The following is a 26,881-nucleotide window of genomic DNA, read 5'->3' on the forward strand; positions in this document are numbered from 1 at the left end:
TCTCTGCTTTACAGATCACAAAATTTGTTCAGGACAGACACAGAGCAAGAAGAAATCGGCTCTGCAAAGATCAGCTTAAAAAGCTTCCCATACATAAGTATAAAAAAGGCAAGTCAATGTTTGGAATGAAACTAGATTTGAGTGTGACTTTTGATACCATAGATCAGCGGTGGTCATTCCCAGTCTTTGAGGGCTACAAATGGGTTAGGTTTTCAGGATATTTCTAATGAATATGCATGAGATATTTGCATTCAGTGGCGGTAGTATATATGTAAATACATTCCAGGCATATTCATTAGGGACTTCCTGAAAACCTGACTTGTTGGTGGCCCTCATGTTCTGGAAGTGAATACCACTGATCAGCTACAGGTTAAAGCAGTGTTTCTCAACCCAGTCCTCAGGTACACCCAGCCAGTCGGGTTTTCAGTAGAGATCTGCATGGGAATCCCACAGAATCTGTGTGGTCCCCCGGGTTTGGAAGCAGTTCTGCAGGGTTCCCATGGGGATGGAAGCAATTCCTGTGGGGTTCCTTTGGAAGTGTAAGCTGCACCTGTGCCAGCCTCTCACCTACCGAATACCAAGTTCTTTGAGTGCTGTCTCCTCCTCCTCCTTACTTTAACAGCACAGAAGCAGAAAGTCTTCAATTAAGGAGGCGGTAAAGACACAAATGGTGATGGAATTCAAAAAGGTGTAGGATGAACACAGAGGATCTCTACACAGTGGAAGTTATAAAAAAAAAAACCTAAACTTAAATGGCTGCATGTGTGTGAATGTATCGAGTGACGCTTAAATGTCAACTCTGGCTGTGATGAACTGGGGCCAATACTGGGCAGACTTGTATGGTCTGTGTCTCATATATGGAAGTCTGGTTTAGGATGGGCTGGAAAGGGCTTAGACAGCAACTTCAGTGGCTGGAACATGAGGACAGTGCTGGACAGACTTTTAAGGTCTGGGTCCTGCAAATGAGAAGACAAACAGGCTGGAGTGGTTTTTGCAACTCCAGCAGTTGGAAATTAAGGATAGGACGAGGCGGACTTCTGTGGTCTATGTCCCAGAAACACCAAAGAAAGAGCATAATCAAGTATATAATATAATGTTCATTGTTGATTTAATCATGAATTGATGAGTGTGACTATTGGGCAGACTGGATGGACTGTTCAGGTCTTTATCTGCTGTCATTTACTATGTTACTATTGATCCTTTCTGCTCCCGGTCTGATTCGCAGACCTCAGCTCTGACACAGGCAAGAGCATCAGATGTCACCTGACCTACTGATGTGTACATGTGGCGACCTCTCAGCACACAGTGCCAGTGAATCAGAGACAAGTCTTACATGTGTGCACTAGAGTGTTCCAAGTTCCAGCTTCCATTCCTTCTTGCCTGCAGTTCTGCAACTCAAACCTAGACAGAGACTGAGAGCCGACCGTAATTTTTTAAAATGTACCATTATATTCTTGCAGGGATGGGTAAGATTCCAGTAGGGATCATTAAGATTCCAGCAGGGATACGCAAGATTTCTGTCCCCGTGCAACTCTCTAGTTTTCAGGCTATAAGAATCATTGCTAAATTTGAAATCTCTTCCTGTATGTTTTTGCTCATGATATATATCTTTATACTTCACTTGCTTTCAACCATAATAATGAAGTGATTGAAAAGCAAGCATTTGTTTAGTGAAGTAATAAAGTGGATGCACATTAACAAGTTGAAATTGCAATTAGATTTCATGGATCTGGAAAGCAAATTCTTTATTCACCATTCTGTGATGGTGGCTAAAGGGTCAAGGGTGTAGCTTAGAGATAGAAATAGATGATGAATTATTATTAGAACCTCAGATTTCTACTGTTTTTAGGTACTCAATAGAACTAGAATAAAATAAAACAGAGAAAAGAAAATAAGATGATACCTTTTTTATTGGACTAACAATACATTTTTTTTTTTAGCTTTCAAAGATGACCCTTCTTTGTCACATCAGAAATAAGCAAATTTTGATAAGTAACAGCATATATAAGTGAAACATCAAAGTATTTCAGTGACAGTCTGAAGGGATGAGGGAGGGGTGGGTTAGGTGAGAAACAGAGAGGGCTGTATGGTTATGATGGGTTGCCTGGGGCCCAGTGACTGTTTTGAGCTACACAGCTGTTCAAAAGCAACAGTTGGACACCAAATAGCAGAGGAAAAGGACCTTGGCCCACTATAGTATAGCAGATGTATTCCTCTCAACCTGCTCCCCCAAAAGGGCTGATAAGAGTTGTGATAGAAAACCTGGGGGGTTGGGGAGGATTGTTTGAATAGAGCAATTTGGGAGGTTGACAGAGAGCTTGGGGGAATGTAAATAGACAGACTCCAGGCACTGTATAAACAAGGAGGGTAGATGATTGTGTGGAAGTGGAGAGAGGAAGGGCAAGAAATGAGACTAGGATGGGAGAGAGTTGGAACTGGGAAAGGAACCCTTCCTTCCTTCTTTCTCTAGTCCCGGATCCCAGAACTTCCCTTCCTTTGGAGATTTTTGTATGCATTACTACTAGCTTCAGAAAAGGTTTTGATCACTGGCCTCAGATCCTAAATAATGTTTTTGTAATCTTTTGAAGCCACGGGTCTCATTTCAGTCATCTACATCAACGAATAAGACTCTTCCCTAAAATCCTTTCAAGAGAATTATTTCTCTGTCATCTTTAGTTTGTACTGCTGTATTCTATTATGTTTTTATATTCTTGATAGGATTGTTTTTGGTAGGATAGTAGATGGAAATCACCCCCTGAAGATCATTTGATCTTATACCAGAGTCCCCCTGCTACATCTTAAGGTTTGTTTCTGCTGTTTGGCCAAGGCTGTATCCCAAGTTATTAGTGAAAAGATATACTTGTTAAGCTAATTTACAGTAATTCTACATTTTTCTATGGGAAGTGTTATCCTAAAAAGGCAACTAAACTTTACTGTCTTCTGTAGTATCTGTTTGATCCTTATTTTGTTTATCCTGAAAGAACTTTCTTAAACAGTGGGCTATACTTTCCACTAATACTGCTTCCTTTGATCTATGGTAAGTAATTGGGTAATTTTGGCAACAAACTGGTGATTGCTGCTATTTCATTGAAAAGTAATTACTTTTTGTTCATCTGTATTGTCTAAGGAGGCGGCTCAATAACTAGCTTAAAGGGAAATGAGCCATGGCATGAGTTGAAGTGATTTTTTTTTCAGTAATAGAAAAATTAAATATAGGAACATTAGCTGTAGGACTTCTGCATTAAAGTAGGTTGAACCATTATGATAATACATCCTGAAACTTTCTCAGAGATCAAGTTTGGTATTTGATATTGTCAATCTGGGCAGAAATATTCAGGGGTCCTTTTACTAAAGTGTACTAAATGATAAGACACCCATTATATTCCTGTGGGCATCTTATCATTTAGCACACACTAAATCTGTTAGTGCACCTTAGTAAAAAGACCCCTCGTTGCTTAGTTATCCAGTTCCAGGCAACACATTCTGGCTGAAACAATATGTGGTTTTCAAGCCATACAGGAAGTTTCTTGTAGACTATAACTAAAATGAATTGGAGAGGCTAGGTTAATTTCTAGAAAACAAGATGGTCTCCTATACCAGCCATTGAGATGGTGCATTTCATAGATTGTCTTGTGACATCTAAAATTTAAGGCCTAAACCTCCTTTAGGTCTGAGGAGTTGTATATTAAAATTGGCAGTGTAGCTTTTTTTCCCCTTGTCTCATTTTAAGTAGCCTTTTCATCTTTTCAAGAAAATGTGGAAGCATTTGGAAAAAGCATAACGCCACTTTGGCACCTCATCATTTTTATTTTTGTTACATTTGTACCCCGCGCTTTCCCCACTCATGGCAGGCTGTATGCGGCAGGCAATGGAGGGTTAAGTGACTGACTTGCCCAGAGTTCACAAGGAGCTGCCTGTGCCGGGAATCGAACTCAGTTCCTCAGTTCCCCAGGACCAAAGTCCACCACCCTAACCACTAGGCCACTCCTCCACTCATGCTATTAAAATGAATCCTACCCAGTAAGGAAATAGAATATGTTCCCCAAATTAATAGGTAGTTGTGTATCTCCCTGTAGAGCAGGGGTAGATAGCCACAGTCCAAGGGCTACAAACCAGTTGGGTTTTCAAGATTCTTCTATAGTCACTGTGGCAGATTGATCTGCATGTACTGCTTCTATAGTAGGCAAATAGATCTTAGCATATTCATTGTAGTCCACTACTGATGTAAAAGTGTGAATATTTTAAAGAACATAAAGTTCAAGTCAGTGGGGGGGGGGGGGGGGGGGGGCATTTTTTTAATGACATTTAAATCCAACTTTGGATGTTTTGCTCAAAATGTCCAAAAATCAAATGGCAAACTTCACCATTTTCAAACCAGCAAAACATTAATATTTTTCTATTGAAAATGGCCTTTTCTACACATTACTATACTCAGTATATTTATTTTGACTTTTTTTTTTTTTTTTGGGGGGGGGGGGGGGGTCAGTGTCACTTAGAATGGGGTATAGTAGGTTCTGGAGGGCTCACAATTAAGTGTAGTAGAGTGGATTATTGTCCTGCATCCCCTTCTCCAAAGTGCACTACACTGACCACTGGGCTACTCCAGGGACATGCTTGCTACTGTAATAGGACTGGCTATAACAGCTGAGGCTGGCATGTACCGTTTCTTTCACAGCTTTGGGGGTGGGAAGGGGGTCTGTGACCACTAAGTAGTAAGGAGGTGTCTTTATTTGTCTAGTTGTCATATGGTCATTTAGGGTACTTTTTGTGACTTATTTGTTCTAAAAACAGGTGTGGCTCAAAATGTCTTAGTTTTAGGCCTAGACATTTTTTGTTTTGTTCCATTATGGCTGATAAATGTCCAAATCCCGCCTTAAACACATGCCCTTGAGATTTGAACACTGCAAACAAACACCATAGAAACAAATCTGGATAATAGGTTTTGAAAATACACATTTGGATATTTTGGTGAGAAAAATGCCCATCTGCTGCTTTTTAAATGCTTTCTATTTTGAAAATGAGTTTCTAGGTATATGTACTCTCAAATAGTTTAGTGAACCTTCAGTCCAAATTTAAAGGAAAAATCACCCTCCCACTTATCCTGCACTATCTGCTATACTGGACGCACCAGCAATTTGGTTAAATTTTGTTTAAAACAGTGAAGGCACTACATAAACATACGGTGTAGGACAAAACCAATGTAGTGATAGCTGCCACAGCCAAAGGTTTGATCTGCAAATGACCAAATTGTCATCTCTTTGTCCAGTTAAATGTTTACATTAATCGCTCCAGAATTAGGAGGGAGAGTGGACAGCCCTGTGTGATGCCCCCTCTGATTTGGTAAAAAAAAAAAAGTGGAGTATCATGGTACGATTAACTGGTATTTTTGAACAGGGATTCAAATATAATGCATGTCTGGCTGGCAGAAGCCAACTACCCAAGCCATGATGCAATACAATAGAAAAGACTAATTTATCTTATCAAATGCCTTCTATGTGTTGAGCCCCACCAACAAAGCTGGAATGCTATCTGTGATGATGAGCTAAAACTTTCTGGACATTCAAAACTGATTAGCTGAACTGGGAGAACAGGTTGGTTTTGTAAGAGGTCACCAATCTCTCCACCAAGATTTTTGACAAAATCAATGTCAACATTAATTAGAGAAATTGGATGATAGTATGCTGGCTTCTAGGGATCCTTGCTAAGTTTTTGATTTAAGGTTATTAACCTTTAGTGTTTAATGTTCCTGTAATAAGCCAGATGGGAACATTGGCCACTAAAGGGTTAAAGTGTTGGAGCCCTGTTTCACAGCTGTGGCATAATGGGCCCCATTGGTTATGCTGAAGGATTTTATAAAATTCAGGACATTTTGAATTTCCTGCCATTAACTAGGAGCATTTAACTTAATCACCACTAATGATTTTGGTGTATCTGCACTATTGAGATATATCCACCTCAAATGCAGCTGGAATGTTGCTTCTGAAACATACATCTGCAATAAAATGTAAGACCCCTGGCATTTCTCTCCAGAAGTATTGGCAAGGGCTTCTGCCTTATTTCTCAAAATTGGTATACATCTAGATCCAGACTACAGCCTAGTAAAGTTTGTCAGTCTTTGTTTCCAGATTTAATATTTATATTTTCTAGAAAGCAACATTTTGTTTGCTCATGCATGAGAGAGGTCAGGTGATGCTGGTGGCAGGAATAGGCATAGCGTATTCTATTTCCTCTTTGGAAATACTACTACTTATCATTTCTATAGCGCTACTAGACGTACGCAGTGCTGTGGGTGGGGAGGGTTTGAGGGTACACAAAACTACAAGGATTTGTTTTTAATGTTGGGGTGGGGGTATCAGTCAGGGGGCTGCTAGATTTATTAGGGCAGCTAACCCTTCTATGGTACCTCAGACCTGGTAGTAATTCTTCATTGTGTACCCTCACAAATGTTTCTGCAGTGCAGCAGTTTAAACTAATGACATCCTTAGCTTACATTTTATTATGCTGTGTGCTGTCTACTGGGTGAGTAAATTTCTGCATTGGCCCCTGCAAGTCTAACTCTGGGAACTTGGTGACAGCATCAGAGAAAGATTTAACATAGTTGATATACAGTCCCTCTTAACATACCCTCAATACAAGTTACAGCCCACCATAATATGTCTTAAACATACTAGTAAAAAAGACCCGTTTCTGACACAAATGAAATGTGCGCTAGCAAGGTTTTCCTTGGAGTGTGTATGTTTGAGAGAGTGTATGTGAGAGTGACTGTGCGAGTGTGTGTGAGAGAAAGAGAGTGAGTCTGGGTGCGAGTGTGTGTGAGAGAGAGTGAGTCTGGGTGCGAGTGTGTGCAAGTGCGTATGTGAGGCACAGTGTGAGAGAGAGAGTGTGTGTGTGAGACACAGACTCTCTGTGAGACTGAGTGTATGAGACCAAGAATGTGAGACAGTGTGTGAGAGAAAGACATTGACTGTGAGAGTGTGTGTGTGTGACAGAGATACCTCCCCCCCCCCCCCCCCCCTCTCTCTTGTGTCAGCACCTACCCTCCCTCTCTCTGGTATCAGGCCCCCCTCTCTCTCGCTGGTGTCTGAGCGTTACTGTGCAGGACGCTGAGCTTTGGCTGTGCTTCAAGGAACTGACCAATCCTATTTAGTAGAATGCACCTCCAACATTCTGAAGCCGAGAAACCTCGTGTGGTTGGTCACTTCTGCTTGTGACGAACCCGGAAGTATGTGATGTCAATTCAGGAGATGGATACAGAGAGCAGGAATGCCTCAGCCATGCAGTCAGCTTCAGAATGTTGGAGGTGCATTTTATTATATAGGAAATTGTTCATGGGACATAAGACCTGTGGGGGAGCAATAAAAGTGACAACTTGTCAAACACAAATATATAGATTATGATCAAGCAAAGATACTTAGCTGTAGCAGGTATTCTTTGAGGACAACAGGCCTTACATTCTCACAATTGGGTAAAATGATCCTGCGTTGCCCGGTCTGGAGCTTCTAACAAGCGTAAACAGTTGTGGAGAACAAGAGTCACTCCACCCTGCAGTAAGGTGCACCGAAAAATGGTGCTGGTGTAGATGCACGTATTGGATGCGCGCAGGTCTGTTTTTCAGTGGGCTGAAAATGGATGTGCGGCAAAATAAAATTTGACGTGTGACCATTTTGGGCCCAAGACTTTACTGCCACCCATTGACTTACCAGTAAGGGCTCACGGGTTAACGAGGCATTAATCGGCATTGTATGAGCGCAGACTATTACTGCCCGGTTAGCACCTCTTAGTGGATGCGTGTAAAAAATGAAATTACAGCCCAGGCCTTGCGGTAGTTCAAAATTGATGTGCACAGGACACTTGTACACAGCTTAGTAAAAGGGCTCCTTAGATACAGCATTAAAAAAAAAAGGAAAAATACGAGACAACTCCAAGGGGAAGGCAGGTGGGTTTGTAATAACATAAGACCGGCTGTCATCGGAGAATACATACTACAGGTAAGTATCTTTGCTTTCTCTGATGACAAGCAAGCCATAATTCTCACAAGTGGGGTATCTCTAGAATCCAGGCTCACTGAAAACAACAAACATTGGTCAGTTGGGCCTCACAATGGCAAGGACATAATTCAGATTAACTTGAAATTATGTACACAAACTGAGTGAGTGCAGCCTAGAACAGAATAAAACAGGCCTAGGGCGTGGAGTTGGATTCTAGACCCCAAATCGATTCTGCAACACTGCCCAAACAGACTGCTGTGTGTACTGAAGCCCACATCGCAGCCTTGCAAATTTCTTCAATAGAGGCTGACTATAAGTGGGCTACTGACACAGCTATGGCTCTGACATTGTGAGCCTTGACGTGACCCTCCAGAGTCAGCCCAGCCTGGGCATAAGTGAAGGAAATGCAATCTGACAGCCAATCAGAGATGGTGCATTTCCCGACCACAACCTCCATCCTGTTGGGATCAAAAGAAACAAAGCGATGGGCGGACTTTCTGTAGGGCCTACTCCGCCCCTTTTAGTAGACCAGTGCTTGCTTGCAGTCCAAGGTGTGCAAAGTGCCTCACCAGGATGGGCATGAGGTCAGCGGAAGAATGTTGGCAAGATAATAGACTGGTTCAGATGGAACTCTGACACCATTTTTGGCAAGAACTTAGGGTACATGGACTACTATTAGAGCCTGAAGCTCAATGACCCTACAAACTGAAGTAACAGCCACCAAGAAAATGACCTTATAGCTGAAGTACTTCAGCTGGCAGGAATTCAGTGGCTCAAAAGGAGCTTTCATCACCTAGGTAAGAATGCCGTTGAGGTCCCGTGACACAGGCGCAGGTTTGGTAGGGGTCTTTGAGAAAAGCAAATCTCTCATGAAGCAAACTAAAGGCTGTCCAGAGATGGGCTTACCCTCTACATGTTGAAGGTAGTGCAATTAGTGCTTAAGGTGAACCCTTATGGATTGGTCTTAAAATCAGACTCGGAAACATGTAGAAGGTATATGAGCAGAGTCTGTGTAGGATAAGAGGGATCTAGGGCCTCATACCAGATGGCAAACTTCCATTTAAATAAAAGTAACAGCTCTTGGTGGAATCTGTCCTGGAAGCCATCAGGACCTGTGAAGACCCCCTTTGAAAGACCCAAGAAAGTAAATTCTAGGCTCTCACCATCCAGGCTGTAAGGGCCAGAGACTGAAGGCTGGGATGCAGAAGAGATCCCTCATTCCACATGATGAGGGTCGGAAAACTCTCCAATCTCTATGGCTTTTAGAGGATAACTCCAGAAGAAGAGGGAACCAGATCTGCAGAGGCCAGTACAGCATGATCAAGCTCATGATCTGGTGGTTCTTGCCTGACCTTCAACAAATTCTTCTCCATAAGAAGAATGGGAGGATACACATACAGAACACATGTCCCCAATGAAGGAAGAAGGCATTTCATGCTAGTCTGTTGTGGGCCTGAAGCCTGGAACAGAACCCAGGGACCTTGTGAGTCACATGAGTGGCAAAGAGATCTATTGAGTGGGTGCCCCATGCTTGGAAAATCTCATGCATAACCCTGCTTAGCCTGTCGACCAGATTGTTTTTGCCCACCAGATAAGTGGCTTGAAGGAACATGCCATGTCAGCAAGCCTAGTGCCACTGGGTGGCAGTAGACACCAGAGCCACATGCGACACGGGCGTTGGCGGTTGTATGGCAGGCTGAGGGCCAAGAGGGGCCGCAACGGGTGGCAGGGTAGGCGCAGTCACCACTAATGCACACCATTGAAGCCAGCCAGCAGCTCAGGAATCAATGCCTGGATACGCTCAATGAGGGCCAACACCAGGAAAGGCTGGTGCGCCAGCTCTGACAAAGACCTCAGAACTGATGGGGCCGAGACGGGAGCTGGGTCCTGACTGCTAGGGGACTGATGCATCGGCAGCTTCTGGAGGGGGGAGGGGGGGGGGAGTGGTCCTCTAGGCGCTGCTTCTCAGGTCTGAATCCCTTGACGTCTGAGCTCCTAGCCCCATGTGTCGAGGATGACCGATGCCAATGCTTATTTTCCTTCAGCTGAAGCTCAGCATAGAGGCTGCTCTATGCCGATGCGGATGACGTCAAATCCTCATTTTGCCTTGGGGTTGGGTCCGCCGCTGGACAGTTCTGGGAGCTCTGCAAAGCAGTCGGCGTTGAGACAGGTGGGAGACCCACTCGATGCACTACTGCTCTCAGTGGCAAGAGACTCAGTAGCAGCCATGTGGACCGATGCAGACATTGCAGAATTGGACCAGGCTCCAAAACTCCTCTGCTGTTGAGCCTCTCTGGCAACCTGGCTCCGCTTCTTTATCCGAAGACAGAGTTAGCAAGGCTATGGTCAGGCCCTAAACAACGAAGGCACCAAGAGTGTCCTTGCTAGAGATGGTCCGATTGCCGTGGGTACAGCCCTTTAAGCCACTGGGAACTTGAGTTGGCATGGATGGAAAAACCTTTTCAGTCAAATCCCACTGATGGTGCCTGAAAAAAAGAGGCAAGGCATCAACAAAAAGAAACCCCCCCCCCCCCCCCAGCTGAAGTCAAGGCCTAACTGTGGCCTAAAGACTTGGAAAATAAAGGAAACCTCTTGGAAAAAATTAAAACTAAAAATATACGGGGGGGGGGGGGGGAAAGAGACCTGAGCATGGGTACACTGAAATAAGGCCAAAAAATAAGCTAAACAGCCCCAAAAAAGCTCTTTTTTGGACCCGAAGTGAAGAGACCAGCAAAGTAGCTTCTCCTTGTACCACAGTAGAAAAATAACTGCGGTAACTATGCTCTTGGGTGGGTGGGAAGGCACTTGCGCATGCGCCGTAGAGTGACTCATGCGCCACAAAGCTCTGTTTAAGCTTGTTAGAAGCTCCCGACTGGGCAATGTGGAATTGCATTACCTAATTGTGAGAATTATGGCCTGCTTCTCCTTAGAGTATTATTTTTCACACCCTCCAACTAAAATCTGCAAATGCATAAATACTTGTTTGGGGTAGGTAGTATTGTATGCAGCACTTGCCCACTGTTAAAATCTAAACTGGTACCTGGTGCTAAGTCCTTACTGAACCAGGGCCCCATCTCTTGTACCTAAATTATACCTTTCTAAACTCTCAGAAAATAATGAAATATCAAAATACTATCCTCACACACCTGGATAATGAAGAAAAGCCACATGGTTAAGCTTCATAATTAAAAAAAAAAAAAAAAGTTTTAAAGCATTGCAACCATTAATTAAAAAATAATGCCCGCAAAAAAAATCTGTTTATAAAGACAAAGTATGAGTATAGAATAATAAAAACAAAGTTTAAACTTAGAAGTTCTTGCAAGAAGTCTGACTTCTGGAAATGTTCAAATTGTTATCGATATCACCACATGATAATTGACAATCTTCAAAAGACATTCACTGCACTACTTTAAAACCCCATATTGTAATCCAAAAGTAGGAATAGGCACACGTATACAAGACCAGAGTAAGATGGTTCTAGAAGAAATCTGGATGGTCTTACAGACCTGTGGGCTAACTCATTTTTCATACCCAAGATCGTTGGCCTAGTAATCCATCAGGCAAGTGGGGATATCCCATTCAATCACATGCAAAAATCTTCAAAATTCACTGGCTTTTAGTTTAGTCCATATGTTGATGCACTAGAATCCAGAGCCACAAATGGCAAAATTGAGGTTTAGCACACTTGTCCTTAAGACCATCCAAATTGGAAAAGTAAGACTGCTTTAACACCATACAGGATTAATGAGCTAGATTATGTTTATGCATTACAAATCCCATATCCCCTGCTCAGGTTATTCCCATGGGCTGTATATCAAATTTAAAATATAGTAACATTCACACTTGCCCCAATATTTTACCAGGCTTACCTGACCACTGGTATGCTCATGTATTTTACAAAAAAGTCTCAAATATACAAACAGGGAAGCAGCATCACACATGGCTTTATGCTTTTAGACAGTATACACCCGTGATTCCCAAACTTGTTCTGCTGAGGCTTAGGGTTCCTGAAGAAAAAAATTGTGATTGTAGAATGTTGATACAAACCCATAGTTCCTTGGTTATGGGGGGGGGGGGGGGGGGGGGGGGGGGGGAGGGAAGTATTTTAGGAGTTCCACCCTAGTAAAAGTTGGGCAATCACTGATGCATGTACTATATACTGAAGCTTAGACATACTGTCTAAGACTAGTTATGGAATAAAAAAAAAAATGAAATTTTGGACCTTGGGTTCTGCCATATCTAGCTCACCTCAAAGAAGCAAGTAACTGGTACTTGTTTACAGGTTGTGTATTCTCAATGTAAACTGGACCACCTACAAAATTTCATCCCACCCAAGAACTCCCTTGAAATGTCAGCATCTTAGGGGCATCTGTGGAGATAAAGTTTAATACTTTAATCAACTTAGCTGCTGCTTTGACGATTCTCTTTCCCAGTTTAAGTGCCAGAGAGCCTAAATCAGGCATTTTAATACTTGTGCTTTCCAATCTGCTGAGGGCACCCCCGGTCAGCCAGGTTCTCAGGATATTTACCCATACATACATATGTTGTGTGGATATGCTGAAAGTGGGAGGTTGGCGTGCCTATAAATGTAGTAATTTTGTATTGCTTTTTTTATTGCAGGTGATGAGTATGATGTCTGTCCTATTTGCCTGGATGAATATGAAGAGGGTGATAAACTCAGACTACTTCCTTGCTCTCATGGTATGCTGTGGTTCTGAATTTTTAATGCATAAATATTTAACTATAGAAATTTGTAACTTACATGATTCAAATTCTATTAATCCCTAAAGGAAAGGCTTAATTAGAGAAAGGCCTGTTGCAGATATGGCACTGTTGTTCAGTCATAGGTGTGTTCTAAACTAGCTCCAATAAGTCTAGTAACAAAGTGTCTTACCTGATAATTTTCTTTCCTTTAGTTGCAGCAGATGGTTGTGTCTACCTACCAGCAGGTGGACATAGAGAGCACTAATTTGCATTGTGCATATAGGACATGATGCTGCTGGGCCACTCAGTATATCACGTAAGAAAGCAAGGACAGAGGCAACATGCTCCTTCCTCACAGCCATGCCTCTCACACATCAGCTTTGAACAGCTAAAACAAAAGAGAAAGAAGAAACAAAAGACCAAAACCCTTCCACCTCCCATGCAGCAAAACCTTTTACCAAAATAAAGCAGATAGGGCAGGACTTTGATTCATCTGCCATAACTAAAGGAAAGAAGTTATCAGGTAAGAGAATTTTTCATTCCTTAGCATCAGCAGAAGTGCGATATCCTTCACTGTGGCTGAATGTAGCAGCTCAAAGGGAGGCGCCTGAAGCACCTTCAATTGTGACAAGGCCAGATAAGCAGAGGACTAAGATAAGTTGCCCCCTTAAGGAAGCGCACCATATAAGGATGTGAAGCCAGGAGAAGATGAGAAATGCAACCCCAATAGCAGGCTAGAGCAGTAACCTGGACTCTCAATGAGCTGACAGCCAAACCTTTCTGCAGACTGACATGCAGTAACAAAGCCTGAAAGGGTGAGATGGCCTGCTCGTCACACCAGACCCGTGCATAAGCTGCCAAGGCAGACCATTTCTTGGCTTAAAGAATAGTGAAAACCATCTCAGAATAACCTCTCTTCCTTCAGCTTTGCCCACTCAACAGCCAGGCCATAAAACCAAAGCAGGAGGTATTCTCGATGTGGACCGGACTCTGCCACAGCAGATTGGGCATTAGGGGGCATTAGAACAGCTTGTCCATGAACAGACCAGTTCTGCTAATCACAAGCCATTAGGACCACTCAGCAGTGATGAGCCTGAACTTAGAGGACCCTGCCAATCAGTGGCCAAGGGGCAAAGATGTAGTACATCATCATCTGGCCAGGGCTGAAGGAGAGCATCCAGCCCTTGCAAGCTGCATTCCTATCTTCTGCTGAAGAACCAAGGAGCCTTGGCATTGGCACTCAATGCCATTAAATCCAAGGCCAGGATCCTCTAACATTAAATGTTCAACTGAAAAGCCATCAGGGAAAGTTCCCCTTTGCCTGGCTCCAGAGTTGTGTGACTGAGAAAGCCTGTACGTTGTCCACTCTAGCGATATGTACCACACCTCCAGAGAGCTGCAAGAGCCTCCCTGTTGGTTGATACCTTTATGTCTGAGAGAACCCGTACTGGTTTCTCCCCAAAGGAGGTCCTGAAAGACTAGGAGTGCCTTGCGAATCACTTGAGGCTCCAATCGATTAATGGACCATACCACCTCGTCTAAAGACCTTGTCTATAATGAGAGAGGATGCGCTTCCCATGCCGAGATGCTGGCAGCGGTGATTAGCACCAACCCATCGGGAACCAAATTGCTGGATTGCAGCCACTACTGCAGGCTGTGACAAGCTAACAGTTTCCAAGTCAGCCACCTCTCATAGTGCTCTGACACCAGAGACCAACAACTCAATGACTGTTGGGATACCACTCGAGACATCAACCAGCCCAGGGACAGCACTTGAGACATGTTTCGCAAACCTCACAAATGAGGTTGCACAAATCAGCCAGTCAGCGAAGGATACCACTGGAGACATGAACCAGGCCAGGGACACTACTTGAGACATGGCTCGCAAACTATCTTAGAATGAGGTTGCACAAATGAACCAGTCAAAATAGGGATGAACTCAAATGCCTTTGCCACAACACAGCTGCCACTACTACCATTACCTCTGAAAAGGTGTGTGGAGCAGAGGCCAGGCCAAAAGGGAGGGCCTGAAACTGGAAGTGCTGATCCAGCAAAGTGGAGAAATCACTTATGAGGCAGCCAAATGGGGATGCGCAAGTAGGCCACCTTGAGTCCAAAGTGGTCAGAAATTCCCAAGGCTGAACCACTGCAATGATTGAGCGCACCGTCTCCATGCGAAAATGATGCACCCGAAAAGACCGATTCACACAACGGAGGTCTAAGGTTGAACAAAAGGATCTCTGCCCTTCCTGGGGACCACAAATCGATGGAGTAATGCCCCCCCCCCCCAGATTCTTGCAGAGGAACGGGTCGCTGCCCCAGATGCAGAAGTTGCACTAGAGTAGAAGAAATGGCGTGTCTTTTCAGAGGAGCAGTTCACAGGTATGCCAAGAAAAAAAAAAATCTTGACAGGACAGGAAAACTTGAGCTTGTAACGTAGTCAACTTGGCCCATTCCGAATAAAATCGGAACTGCCCCTACAGAACCAAGGATGTGTTTTGTCATCAGGCAGGCACTGTGTCTTATAATCTCCTAGATCATTGACCAGTTTCTCCAAGTCCTCACCAAAGAGGAGCTTACACTTAAAAGCTAACTTAAGCCAACGCTACATCTGCGGCCCAGTGACATAACCACAACAGACAGCCTGAAATTGCCAAAGAATCTGTTTAGCTGAAGCTCTGGAAATAAGGAGGGCAACTCCTCTCTATGAAATACCCATACAGCCAAGGGGTCATTTGCCTGTAACACCTGAAGGTCTGAATCCTCCAGGCCTTCTAGGTCAGCTGCTACAAAAGACACCAAAACCCCTCCCCTATCAGAAGGGGAAAAAACCACAGGCATCCAAATCCCCTTCAGACTCAGATCTCCAATACCCCTCACTTTGACACAGGGGCCACTAAATCCTTAGAGACTGGATCAACAGGGTCCGTGAGTGGTACCTGGCTGTCAGTCCCAGAAGCAGCCTACTTTAGTAAGAAAGCACGGTGCATAAGTAAAACAAACTCCAGAGGGAAAGGAAGGTGTGTCCCTCCCATGGAGGAGCCCCCCCCCACCCCACTGGAGTAAAGTAGGAAGAACAGCAGACACTGAACACTGCAGGTCCGCAGTAAATTGTACTCTGGGGGAACAAAATGGCCACCATGTCAGAGCGAGGGGAAGAGCGCATCTCCCACACGCAGGAAACCCAGCCTCAACTTCACTGCCGGACCCATCCAAGGCCTCTGGGCACGAACACCCCACAGAGCACAGACCTGACGCCATTTGCAGCAGCGCTTGACTAATTCTGCAGCCATAAACAAATGCCAGACTGCCTTCGTTTCCCTGCTTTTTTTTTTATATATATAAATACAGAGAGGCAAAGTAAGAGCAACTAACCCCAGTAGCATAGAAGTAAAAGGGATCTCTCAGAGACAGGAACAAGGCTGCAGCAAGCTTACTCTCCCCAAACAGCCCGGGGGTGGGGGGTTGTTTGTCTTTTTAAGTAGAGGCAGAACTATGAGGAAGGGAGAGTTGGCAGAAAGTAATTCAGGGAGAGGAGTATGGGGTGGGGGAGGGACCTAGGGTGACCAGGTGCACCCCCCCCCCCCCCCAAAAAAAAAAAGCTGTTGCCATTCAGCCAGAACATCCCCAGCTCTACTGAACTAGCCAAGCCAGAACAGGAGCCAACATGGAAGCCAGGAGCCTGTGAAACATCTGGCCGCCTGCTGGAAATCAAGAATACTTGAGTGGCCAGGCAGCATCACATCCTATATGCACAATGCAAATCAGTGCTCTTATCTCCTCCTGCTGGTAGACATCACAACCCACATCTCTAGATTCAGCTGCTGCTGACGCTAAGGAAATTGACATATCAGCCCTAGCCAAAAAAAAAACAGCTAGAGGACTTGTCCCCTCCCAGTGCGGTTAACTGCTGGTCTATTTTATGGAGTCTTGACCACTGAATAAATAGAAGCCTCAATTATGTGCATTTAAAGCTAGTGTTCCTTATTCAATTGAAATAAAATGAATATGCAAAGTGAAGCTAATCTGTTTATAGGCTTCAGATACGGTTTCAGAACAAAATGGTGAATCACATTTTACACCAAAGGAAGTAGGTAAAGAAAGTCTACCAGGCCTACTGCTTATAGTTCCACAGGGAACTATTGTAATCAGGTGGCTTTGGAATTTACCTCTGGAGCACATCAAAACTGATTGTATATTTAGTCTGGCTTTAACTGACCTAGTAGTAATAGAGCATTTTTTTTTTTATTCCCCTCCACTCCCCCACCCCCAACATACAGCTTATCACTCTAAGTGTGTGGACCCATGGCTAACAAAAAACAAAAAGACCTGTCCAGTGTGTAAACAGAAGGTTGTTCTATCACAAGAGGATTCCGATTCTGATTCAGACAGTGGTCAAGAAGAAAATGAAGTGTCAGAACACACCCCTTTACTTAGGTCTTTAGCATCTGTTGCCACTCAGTCCTTTGGAGCTTTGTCCGATTCTCACTCCCAGCACAATACGGCAGAATCTTCAGAATATGAGGATGACACTGGACCTACTGACAGTAGTGATGCAGAAGAACAGGAAGATAGCATTGTGGTTCAGCTACAGTACACTGCTGAAATGGATCTGAACAACGATGTAGTTTGAAGTTTTACAAGGAAATGCTGTCTTGTATGTTGCAGTTATTGTTCTTCTAATACAACAAATGTAGACCACCAACAAATGAAAGTTAGGCAGATTGTCTGCAGCAAGTTTGCCAGCTGGCGTGGGCATCAACGGTATAATGGTTAAACATCCGTTAAAAACTGTTTTGTTCATTTCTCCTAAAGTGGACTCCTTAGTACATTCTCAAATGGACACTGAAGTGAAAACAGTTGATAATGGAATATTTGGTCTCATTCTTTGATTGGTCTTAACTTAGCCAGAAAACCCCTGGGATTTGCTCAACACCAGCTGAATTATATAGCAATAAGTGACAGCAGGCAGGACCACAGAATAGTCATTTTCCTGTATATTTGTACAGAAGTCAGTAAAATGAATAATTTTATGTACATGTTGTAATTTGCTCCTTGTGATCTTGGGCAAGTCACTTAACCCTCCATTGCCTCAGGTACAAACTTAGATTGTGAGCCCTCCTGGGGGACAGAGAAAATATCCAGTGTACCTGAATGTAACTCACCTTGAGCTACTACTGAAAAAGGTATGAGCAAAATTCAAATAAATAAAATCTACAGGTATGTATAGAATATAGGACATTTCATATATAGTTAAAACTGGCATATAGTCAGTCCTAAATGGCTTGAGTTCCACTGATAAATATGGCATAATGTGTTGACGCTATCTAGTTCACGGTTAATGCTATTAACAAATCATTTCTAGCGTAATGGACTGCTTAAGCCTCCTACCTCTTAATGTCCCATTAAATCTATTTCAAAAGCAGTCGTATCACACAGAAGAACCACACAATAATAAACTGTATATTTGGTTGGAATAAATTTATTTTATCTGTCTGTAAACGAAGTGTTATGGCATTTTTTGAAATGCATATTTAAAAAATGAGTTACTGTATCCCAGATGTAACAAAAAGTGCAGGGAAAAGAAATTAACAAAAGATGTTTTAATTTGTACATAATCCACAAGGCCCAGACAATAGAAGCAATAATGTCCCCATAGCAGTGTCATTCAAGATGCCCTCAAATCCAACTCCAAGCCGTTAACAGTTCATTTGTTGAATATGGCACAGAGTACAAATTACCACAACACAGCCAAGTCAGTTATTCTAAACAATACCATCTCATTTGTTCTTTTGTATACAGAATGCAATTTCTTTAAAATGGACATTAGTCCGTGCTTAAAAACGGACAGTTAATACACATCAGGTGACAAGAGCACATGGAAATTTTACTCCAGTTTTTGCAGCGTGGGGCTCAGGTCAAACATTTTAGATAGTTTTGCAAGATTATGAAAACCACATTTATCCAATATGGGTATTAAAGCATGTTACCAACTAGTGATCCAACATTTGGTCAGATGTCTTGATTACCACTAACAAAGTGGTAAGTTATCTTTTCTATGAGGAAAATTGGAAATCCCAAGCTGCAAATACAATTGGTCCTATGAAAACCTGAACTGGACATACTTAGCATGATTACATTGGGATTATGTCTATGACAGCCTTGTACAATTCAACTACAGAACAAGAGTTGGGGGAAAAAAGCAGCCTAGCTACTGACAGAATATCTCTTCCCCTTAAAGATCAAACATACCAAGCCTGTGTGTTCTGAAGTGCTTGTTACATGTGAATTTGCCCATACCTTTTAGTTTCAGAAAAAAGGTACCAGATTTTAGCCTTGAGTTTTTTTGGATTAAATTCAGTGGATCTGTGTGTACAAATTCAGTCAGAATTATCTGAGACAAAAAACAAAAAAAAAACCCAGTACCACTTGATTGCTATATTTTTAGCCTTTGGAAATTAAAACCTTAAAGGTTTGAAATCTGTTTGCATCAGGTAATGACTGAAGTATTATGAACCACCTCTTCAACTGAAGAATAATTTATTATGAATGCTGATACCTAGAAAGGCTGCTTTGGTGTTTTCTGAAACTCCAAGGAGTAATAACTGAAGTTATTCTGTTGCAATCTTGCACTTTGGAATGGTTTGGTACTTGATCCTTAAGCCTGGATGATTGTGCTAAGATCACAGGAAGAAATACATTTGCACCTTCTGAAGCAGTTTTACAATTGCACTATTAAGCAGCAAGCATTTCACCTGCAAGTTAAGATCATACCTAAGTGCAATACTAAAACTAATTCAAGACACTGCAGCTCAAAATTAAATTATGGTACTTAAAGGATATGAAAACGTCAGGAGATGTGAACAAATTATGACATGAAAAAAGGCAGGGAGAGAAAGATAGATATGCATGCACTTTCCTCCTAACCATGCTCTACAAAAAAAGGAAGACTAAATGAGCTATGTATTTGCTCAAAGTGCTGAAAAGGCATTGATCAAATTAGATTGTACAATCGGCACTTTGTTATTTAAAATTTGAAGTCTTAGTTGTCAGTATAACATTAATTGCTAAGAAAAGCATTTCTCAAACTTGGCATATCCCCTACCCAACATCTCATGCATATCATCTTTGTGTACTGCGATAGTGTGAAAACATGGAATTATATAATATATAGTGGTTAACAAATTAACAAAAGGGTATCAGGATCATGACATCAGAAAAATGGGTAAATAAAAAAAATGTAACTACCATCCACGGTCTGGTAGCCTTGTGAACAAAACTGGATGTGATAACAGTTGACAGCAAGATGGGGAAAGGCTGCTTAGCATCCAAGTTTGCCCAGGTATGCAGACATTTCATATGCTTTCTTGTTGAGCTGCCCTCCATGGATACCTTCTTTTGCCATGATAAAAATCAATGCTGGAGTACACAAAGGAAAAAAATAAAAATAAAAAAAGATGAATAAAGATGAACAATGATGAACAAAAACATACCTTTCCCCACCAACCAAGGGATACAAAGGAGACACCGGTTTATAGCCCATTGTCCTGCATTGCTAATAAAGTTTCCAAGATACAGGCATTATGTTCACCACCAGGAAAGTTTAGTAGCAATTTTTCCCTAATACTTAATTCTGCCTAACTAGAACCCAGAGTCTCTCAAGTACTTTGCCATCGAGAATGACTTCTTATTCAATCCACCTCCATGGACCCCTTCTTTGCCCATTGCAAAGACCAAGACTGAAAGAAAAAGGGAAAAAAAAAAGGATTTAAACATGCAAGAAGACAAATGGTGTAAGTTACAGAAGCAGCATTAGTTACTTTGAGCATGGTAAACTTGGAGAAAATTATAAAACACATAGCTTAAAAGATAGAAAAGTGACAGGCAAACTTACAGGTTCAATATATTTGAAAAATAAAAATCTCAGATACTTGTTCAGGTTTGCCATGGTTCCAAATTCTTAACCCCCCACCCCACCCCCCCAAAAAAAAAAAAAAAACCATCTAGCTGCAAGGTGAAAAGCAAGCTGAGAAACTTGGGCCTATAGCATTTTAAACAGGAAGTAACTGGGCAGAGCAGATCATAAATTATAAAGTCATTCCTCAGAATATAGGAATATTTTGGACTTACCTGTTAATTTTTTTTCCTTCAATCCTGCCAGACCAGTAGGTTATGTCCCCCTACCTGTAATGCTGCCTTCAGCTCCTCTGTATTCCATAAATCAAAGCTGAGGACCTTAGGCAATTCTTATGTTCTGGATTTCCAATTCACTCCCAAAGCCATACCTGCTGCAGTCAAAAGTCAGTTCATGTCCCTAACTCAGGAATTAATTCCATACACCAAGGAAACTACTTGCAAAATTGCCTGAAAAAGTCAGAATCTGACTGTTGTAGCCTAAGTACCCTTGACCACCATGGCTTAAGTCCATCCATATGTCCCCTTACTGTCCATGCCAGACCAGGCCAAACAACTGGAATGCACCCATGTTTTACCAAGACAGGGTAGGAGGATTCCATGACAGTTCAGAGCCCCTACACCTAATGTGCTGAACCACCAGACCTGCATACCAGTGCTCAAGCACTCAGAGGAGTACAACAGAGGCGAGGGCACCATACTAGTAGTATCCTTTAAAAGACAGTGTAACTCAAGTACAGAAAGGTAGTATATCAACATCCCCTTTCCCTTGCTGACCCTCTGGACCTTGATCACCATGGTTCATATCAACAAGTGTTGACCATATCCTCAACGCTGTAACTTGAGCCACCAAAAACTAAACCATGCTCCAAATTATTAAGCATGCTATACTCCTCGTGTCCCTGAGCCAGTTTCTGCACTCAGATGAGGCAGCTGAAGAAAAATCCTTCAAGGAGAATAGTCCCCCAGAAACTGAACTTGCAGAGACTTCAAAGCTTTAAACAGTCTAGGCAGTACTTTTTTTCACCAAAAGGTAGATCAGCAGATAATAAATATCCTTGCTATGTTGCCCTATCCACCCAAAAGCCAATCAAAGAATGGAAAGGATCTTCTAGAAAGGAATAATCTAATTGGGGAAAAAGGTGAAATACCCATCTTAAAAAAAAATAATCAGTGCATATCTAGGTATCCAGGCTCCCAGTAGGAACATGTGGATATCCAGCCACCAGTCTCCCCTTGCCCCACTCCTGCTTTTCTTTGGCTGAAGAACTTGTCTTAACATTTTTGCCATCATCAGATCTACTCACATAGGTTCCCTACTTAACCTGTGATACAGCTGCAGCCATTTCCAGTCCTTACACTTCAGGGTCCCAAACACAGTTGGCTCAGAAAGTTCTTCTGACAACTGTCAGTCATAAGTGTTGTCGTCAGGTCCTGAATGAGAACTCCATCCTAGACCAAATATGACTTATACCTGGGCACCCAAGGTCTACTATGTTCTTCTCAGCCTTATTCCCATCAGCACAGTGTTGGCAGTCTAGGTGGTTGCAGGCAAGACTTCTCCTAAGCAGGATTACTGGAGTGCTAGATAATCAGACTCTAGCATTTGATCTGTCCCAGACCACAGTTCCCCTCCCCATCAGGGTTCATCTCTATAATGCAAACTATGAAGGGGACTCCAAATCCATTCCCTGCTGGAGACTCCTTCTAGTCTCCCCATACAAAGTGGCCTTGTGACACTGGGCTAACTGTTCATACTTTTTAGGATGACTTCCATGAGAAACATATATGGGTCTAATCAAGATTACATACATACAGGTCCATTATCCTGGCCTGCAGAAAGGATCATTCTCAGGGAAGGCATGGAAACAGATCTGGGCACTAGCCAAGGATACAAGACCATGTTTTAAGAGAAGAGGGATTCCTTATGCTTTAGGATTAGCAAGGACAAAAATGGTTTTGTTTTTTTTCCCCCATTAACAGGACAAGGATTGCACACTGCAGAATCTTGGTTGTGTCACTCTCCTGTGACAACTCAATCCTAAATAGCCAGACATTTGAATTTACTACCTCTTGATTAACGGGTAACTGGGCCATGGTTAGCTACTCAGCAAGACTATTCCACAGTTGTGAAGGAGCACAGCCAGAACTACTTATAATAGGGAGGGTCTACCCTCAGTCAAACCTTGTCTACAACAACACTGAGGAAAGGAGAAAACTCCCAGAACAGTACTGCTCTTGGCTTCTGAATTTGGACCAACAGTTTTGGGAGAGGCCTGAGGTGAGGAAGAACTACTATAAGTACTTCTAGTCATCCTCTGAAGTATGATCCCTAAAGTTCTAGGACTTCTCCAGAAGACCCAGTTAACTGCACAACTGCTTGAGATCATTGTCTGTCTGCCATTCTACATTGTGGCCCCATCTTGAACTAGCCCTGACCAAGCAACATAGCTGGTTAATCTTGCATGATAGAGGTAAGTGATGCTAGCTCTTTTGGTTTGATTCTCCATTAACATGCCCAGGAGCTATTAGTCTCGCATAGGAATGTTCAAGACCTCTTCTCTGCATACTGTTACCTGTAGGCGGTCATCTTGGCCCCTCCCAGGGAATGCTGGACCCAATATGGGGATGACAATCTGGAGCCACTGTATATTAGCTGCCTGGAACAAGAATGACTATAGAAAGAGAAAAAAAAAAGTATGATCTGAATCATTCCACCATGAAGGTCCTTGAATGCTTCCCTTTAATGATGATTAAGGACAATCCCTCAGGTAAATCCAACTTCTTATTCTCCTCTTCTCCAGGAGGAGAACATAAAAACCCTTGACCACTAAGACTAGAATAAAGTAATCACAGCCCAAGGATCTACCATCATACACTAGGTGTGGGGGAGGGGGGACAGACCTACATTAGCGCTACTCAGATCAAGCCTTAGAAAAGGGTAAATTAGGCCTTACCTACTAATTTGCTTTCCTTTAGTCCCTCCGGACCGGCCCAGAATGTGACTGATGGGTTGTGTACGCCTTCCAGCTGGTTGAGACTGAGAAAAAAAAAAACCTGCAACTCCAGCTAGCCAATAAGAGCCCTTGCCAGCTAGAGAAAGATCCAGTAATAAAAGTACCAAAGCATAGAAGAAACATATAACCTGTGCCCCCAAAAACCTGAGCAGCCACTGGCACCTTGCCAACATAGGGTGAGTGCCTCAACACAACTTGCTCCTGCCAACAGGACAGTTAGTGTATATATTTCTTTATTCAAACTACTAACGAGCAACACAGCTCCAAACAAAGAAACAACTCTCCGAACATCTAAACATACATATATCTGAAGGGAGGTATCTGGGCCGGTCCGGAGGGACTAAAGGAATGCCAATGAGCAGGTAAGGCCTAATTTACCCTTTATCATCCCTCCAGACCGGCCCAGAATGTGACTGATGTACATAAGTACATAAGGGATGGGAAGTATCAAAGCAGTAAAATTATGGGAGGGACCCTAAACAGCCCCGCCGACAAGACACACTCCCCGAACGCAACCTGCCGATGACTGAGAACATCCAAACGATAGTGCTTAGAAAAAGAATGCAAAGACAACCAGGTCGCCGCCCTACAAATGACTTCTGGAGGCACCAGACAATGCTCTGCCCAAGAGGCAGCCTGACCTCTTGTAGAGAGAGCCTTCACATGTTCTGGAACGGATTTCCCAGAAAGAAGATAAGCTGATGCAAACATTAAGCCAACGAGAAATAGTGGGCTTAGAGGCCATGAACCCTTTGCGCGAGCCGCCAATCAGAATAAACAAACAGTCAGATCGCTGCAGGTCAACAGTAAATTTAATATAGTGTTTCAACACCCGCTTCACATCCAAATACTTCAAAAGACGCTGCTCCGTAGAACTGGAAAAGGAACCAAGAACAGGCAAAACTACTGGCTGAGAAACATGAAACAGAGTCACAACCTTGGGAAGAAAGGAAGGAACTGGTCGCAAAATGCCCTCCTTTCTGAGAGCCGCCGCCACAATTACCATGACCTTGGTGAATGTACATGGAGCAGTCGCTAGACCGAAAGGAAGAGCTCTGAACTGAAAATGGTGACCCAGCACGGCAAAACGAAGGAAACGCTGATGCGCCGGACGAATAGGAATGTGGAAATAGGCTTCCGTAAGATCTAGCGAAGTCAGAAACTCCCCAGACCGCACCGCCACAATGACGGACTGCAATGTTTCCATGCGAAGAGGAAAGTTTGAGAGCTTAATTCACCACCGAGATCTAAAATTGGTCTGAAGGAACCCTCCTTTTTGGGCACAAGAAAGTAAATGGAATAACGGCCTTGACACTGCTCCACCCGAGGAACTGGACAAATGGCCCGAAGCTTGAGGAGTCTGTCGACAGTATCTGACGGCACTGGCCTTGGAATGAGACCGGCAAGGGGACTCTATGAAAGCATCCGACAAAGGATGAACAAATTCTAATGCGTAACCTTCCCAAATAACCTCTAAGACCCATTGATCCAAAGTAATCTGGGCCCAGCTCTCCTGAAAGTGCACCAACCGAGCACCCACAGGAACTAGAGGCTGGACCCGCAAACCTTCATTGTTGAGGATGGGAAGAAAAGGAACAGCCCTCCCCTACGACCTGCTCGAAAGGACTGAGTTCTTTGAAGAATTCTGGAGCGCTGCCCCTGGAAAAAACTCTGCCTGGTCGAAAACAACGAAAATCACGGCCTCTAGCACGACCAGAGAAAGAACCATGACCGGATCCCCTCGGACGATCCTCCGGCAACCTGGGAACCTTAGCTTCACCTAGGCTATATCCACCAACTTGTCCAATTCTTCTCCAAACAGACAAGAACCCTGAAAGGGAAATTTACTAAGCTTGGACTTAGAGGTTGCATCTGCCGACCACCCACGTTGCCAAAGCGTACGGCGGGCTGCAACAGAAAGAGCCATAGACTTAGAAGAAGCCCTAAGCAAATCATACAGAGTATCGGCCAAAAAAGCTGACCCCATTTTTAACTTAGCCACCTCATTATCAATAGCTGAAAGATCATCAGAAGAACGGTCCAACACTCACACTCACTCTGACCAGCGAAAACAAGCTCTCACTACCAGGGACCCACAAATTGCCGCCTGCACTGCCAGGGCAAAAACATCAAAAGAATTCTTCAGCAAAATCTCAATACGACGGTCCTAGGGATCTCTCAACGCCGTACCCCCATCTACTGGAACAGTGTTTCGCTTAATAACCGCAGAAACTACAGCATCCACAACCGGAGGGCGCAACATGTCTTAGTATCTGAGTCAGGAACCAGATAAAGTCTGACCATAGAACGAGCAAGCTAAAAGCAGAATCCGGACTCTCCCACTGCGCCTGAATAATGTCCCTAATATCCTGATGCATAGGAAAGGACTTACCAGCTCTGCGAATCCCTTTGACCAGCAAATCCACCTTTCTGGGCTCAGATACCTGGAGATCCGGATCATCGAAGCGCAAAGTACAGGAAACCTGCGAGATAAGCTCTTGAAGATCATCTTTATGGAAAATCCGTACCACTGAAAGATCCTCTCCTATAGGGAGCAACTCCTCACCATCAGCCGTGTGCTCTAGCCCCTCAGCAAATTGCTCTTCCTGAGAACAAACCTCCTCATCAAAGGCAGGCATCTCCTGATCTGGAGCAAAAGAAAAATCTGGCTCCTCTGCAGCAAACCTCAAACGTTTTAAAGACACAGCATTACCTTCTCTAACAGTACCCTCAGAAGGACCTGCAGGTGCTGCTTTATGAAGAAGAAAGGCCTGGTACATCTGTAAAACAAATTCGGGAGGAAAACCTCCTTCCCCCGCTGACAAAACGGGTGTCTGGGCAACCAAAACAGGCCCAGCACGTAAAGGAGCAGCAAATGGCGATGCAGCCAAGATGGCAACATTTCCCCGCCGAAATCGCCGCTTGGGGGGGGGGGAAGGGGGAAGCAACCATCGACCCAAAACCGACATCGGACCCCCCCCCCCCCCCAAAGAAGATACCGATGATTTCGCCGGAACTGCACCTTGATCCTCCATAGCGGTGCAGTACTTACAAACCCCGGAAGAACCAAGACCCCGCCGCTGACAGATGGAGCAGCGGCGGAGCTTCTCTGACATCGCAGAAGAAAACAGCTGATCACAAAACAGAGGTGACGGAGCTGCCCTGCTCGATTTTCTCAAATAAATAGCCCCAAAAAAGGCTCTGCCTTAAAAAGCAGACCGGGAGGGTCAAATTCTTTTTTCTTTTTAGACAAGCAGC

At 43.5% G+C, this 26,881-nt stretch overlaps 2 protein-coding genes across 3 annotated transcripts in view; one reads left to right on the forward strand and one right to left on the reverse strand.

Moving 5' to 3' along the window:
• The window catches only part of RNF13 (ring finger protein 13), a 173,813-nt gene extending 156,029 nt beyond the window's left edge, over positions 1–17,784 (forward strand). Inside the window, exons 8-10 of the mRNA XM_030216993.1 lie at positions 15–108; positions 12,609–12,689; positions 16,973–17,784. Coding sequence (XP_030072853.1) covers positions 15–108; positions 12,609–12,689; positions 16,973–17,325 — 528 coding nt within the window. The 3' untranslated portion in view covers positions 17,326–17,784. The remainder of the gene's footprint in view (positions 1–14; positions 109–12,608; positions 12,690–16,972) is intronic.
• A 374-nt stretch (positions 17,785–18,158) lies between these two features.
• PFN2 (profilin 2) overlaps positions 18,159–26,881 on the reverse strand; it is an 89,437-nt gene continuing 80,714 nt past the window's right edge. Inside the window, exon 3 of one of the 2 annotated variants that reach the window (XM_030216994.1) lies at positions 18,159–20,111. In XM_030216994.1, coding sequence (XP_030072854.1) covers positions 20,014–20,111 — 98 coding nt within the window. In that variant the 3' untranslated portion in view covers positions 18,159–20,013. The other variant, XM_030216995.1, reaches the window with a different exon arrangement.

This window comes from Microcaecilia unicolor, chromosome 10 (genome assembly GCF_901765095.1).
Source record: "Microcaecilia unicolor chromosome 10, aMicUni1.1, whole genome shotgun sequence".
In the NCBI taxonomy this organism is placed as follows: domain Eukaryota; kingdom Metazoa; phylum Chordata; class Amphibia; order Gymnophiona; family Siphonopidae; genus Microcaecilia; species Microcaecilia unicolor.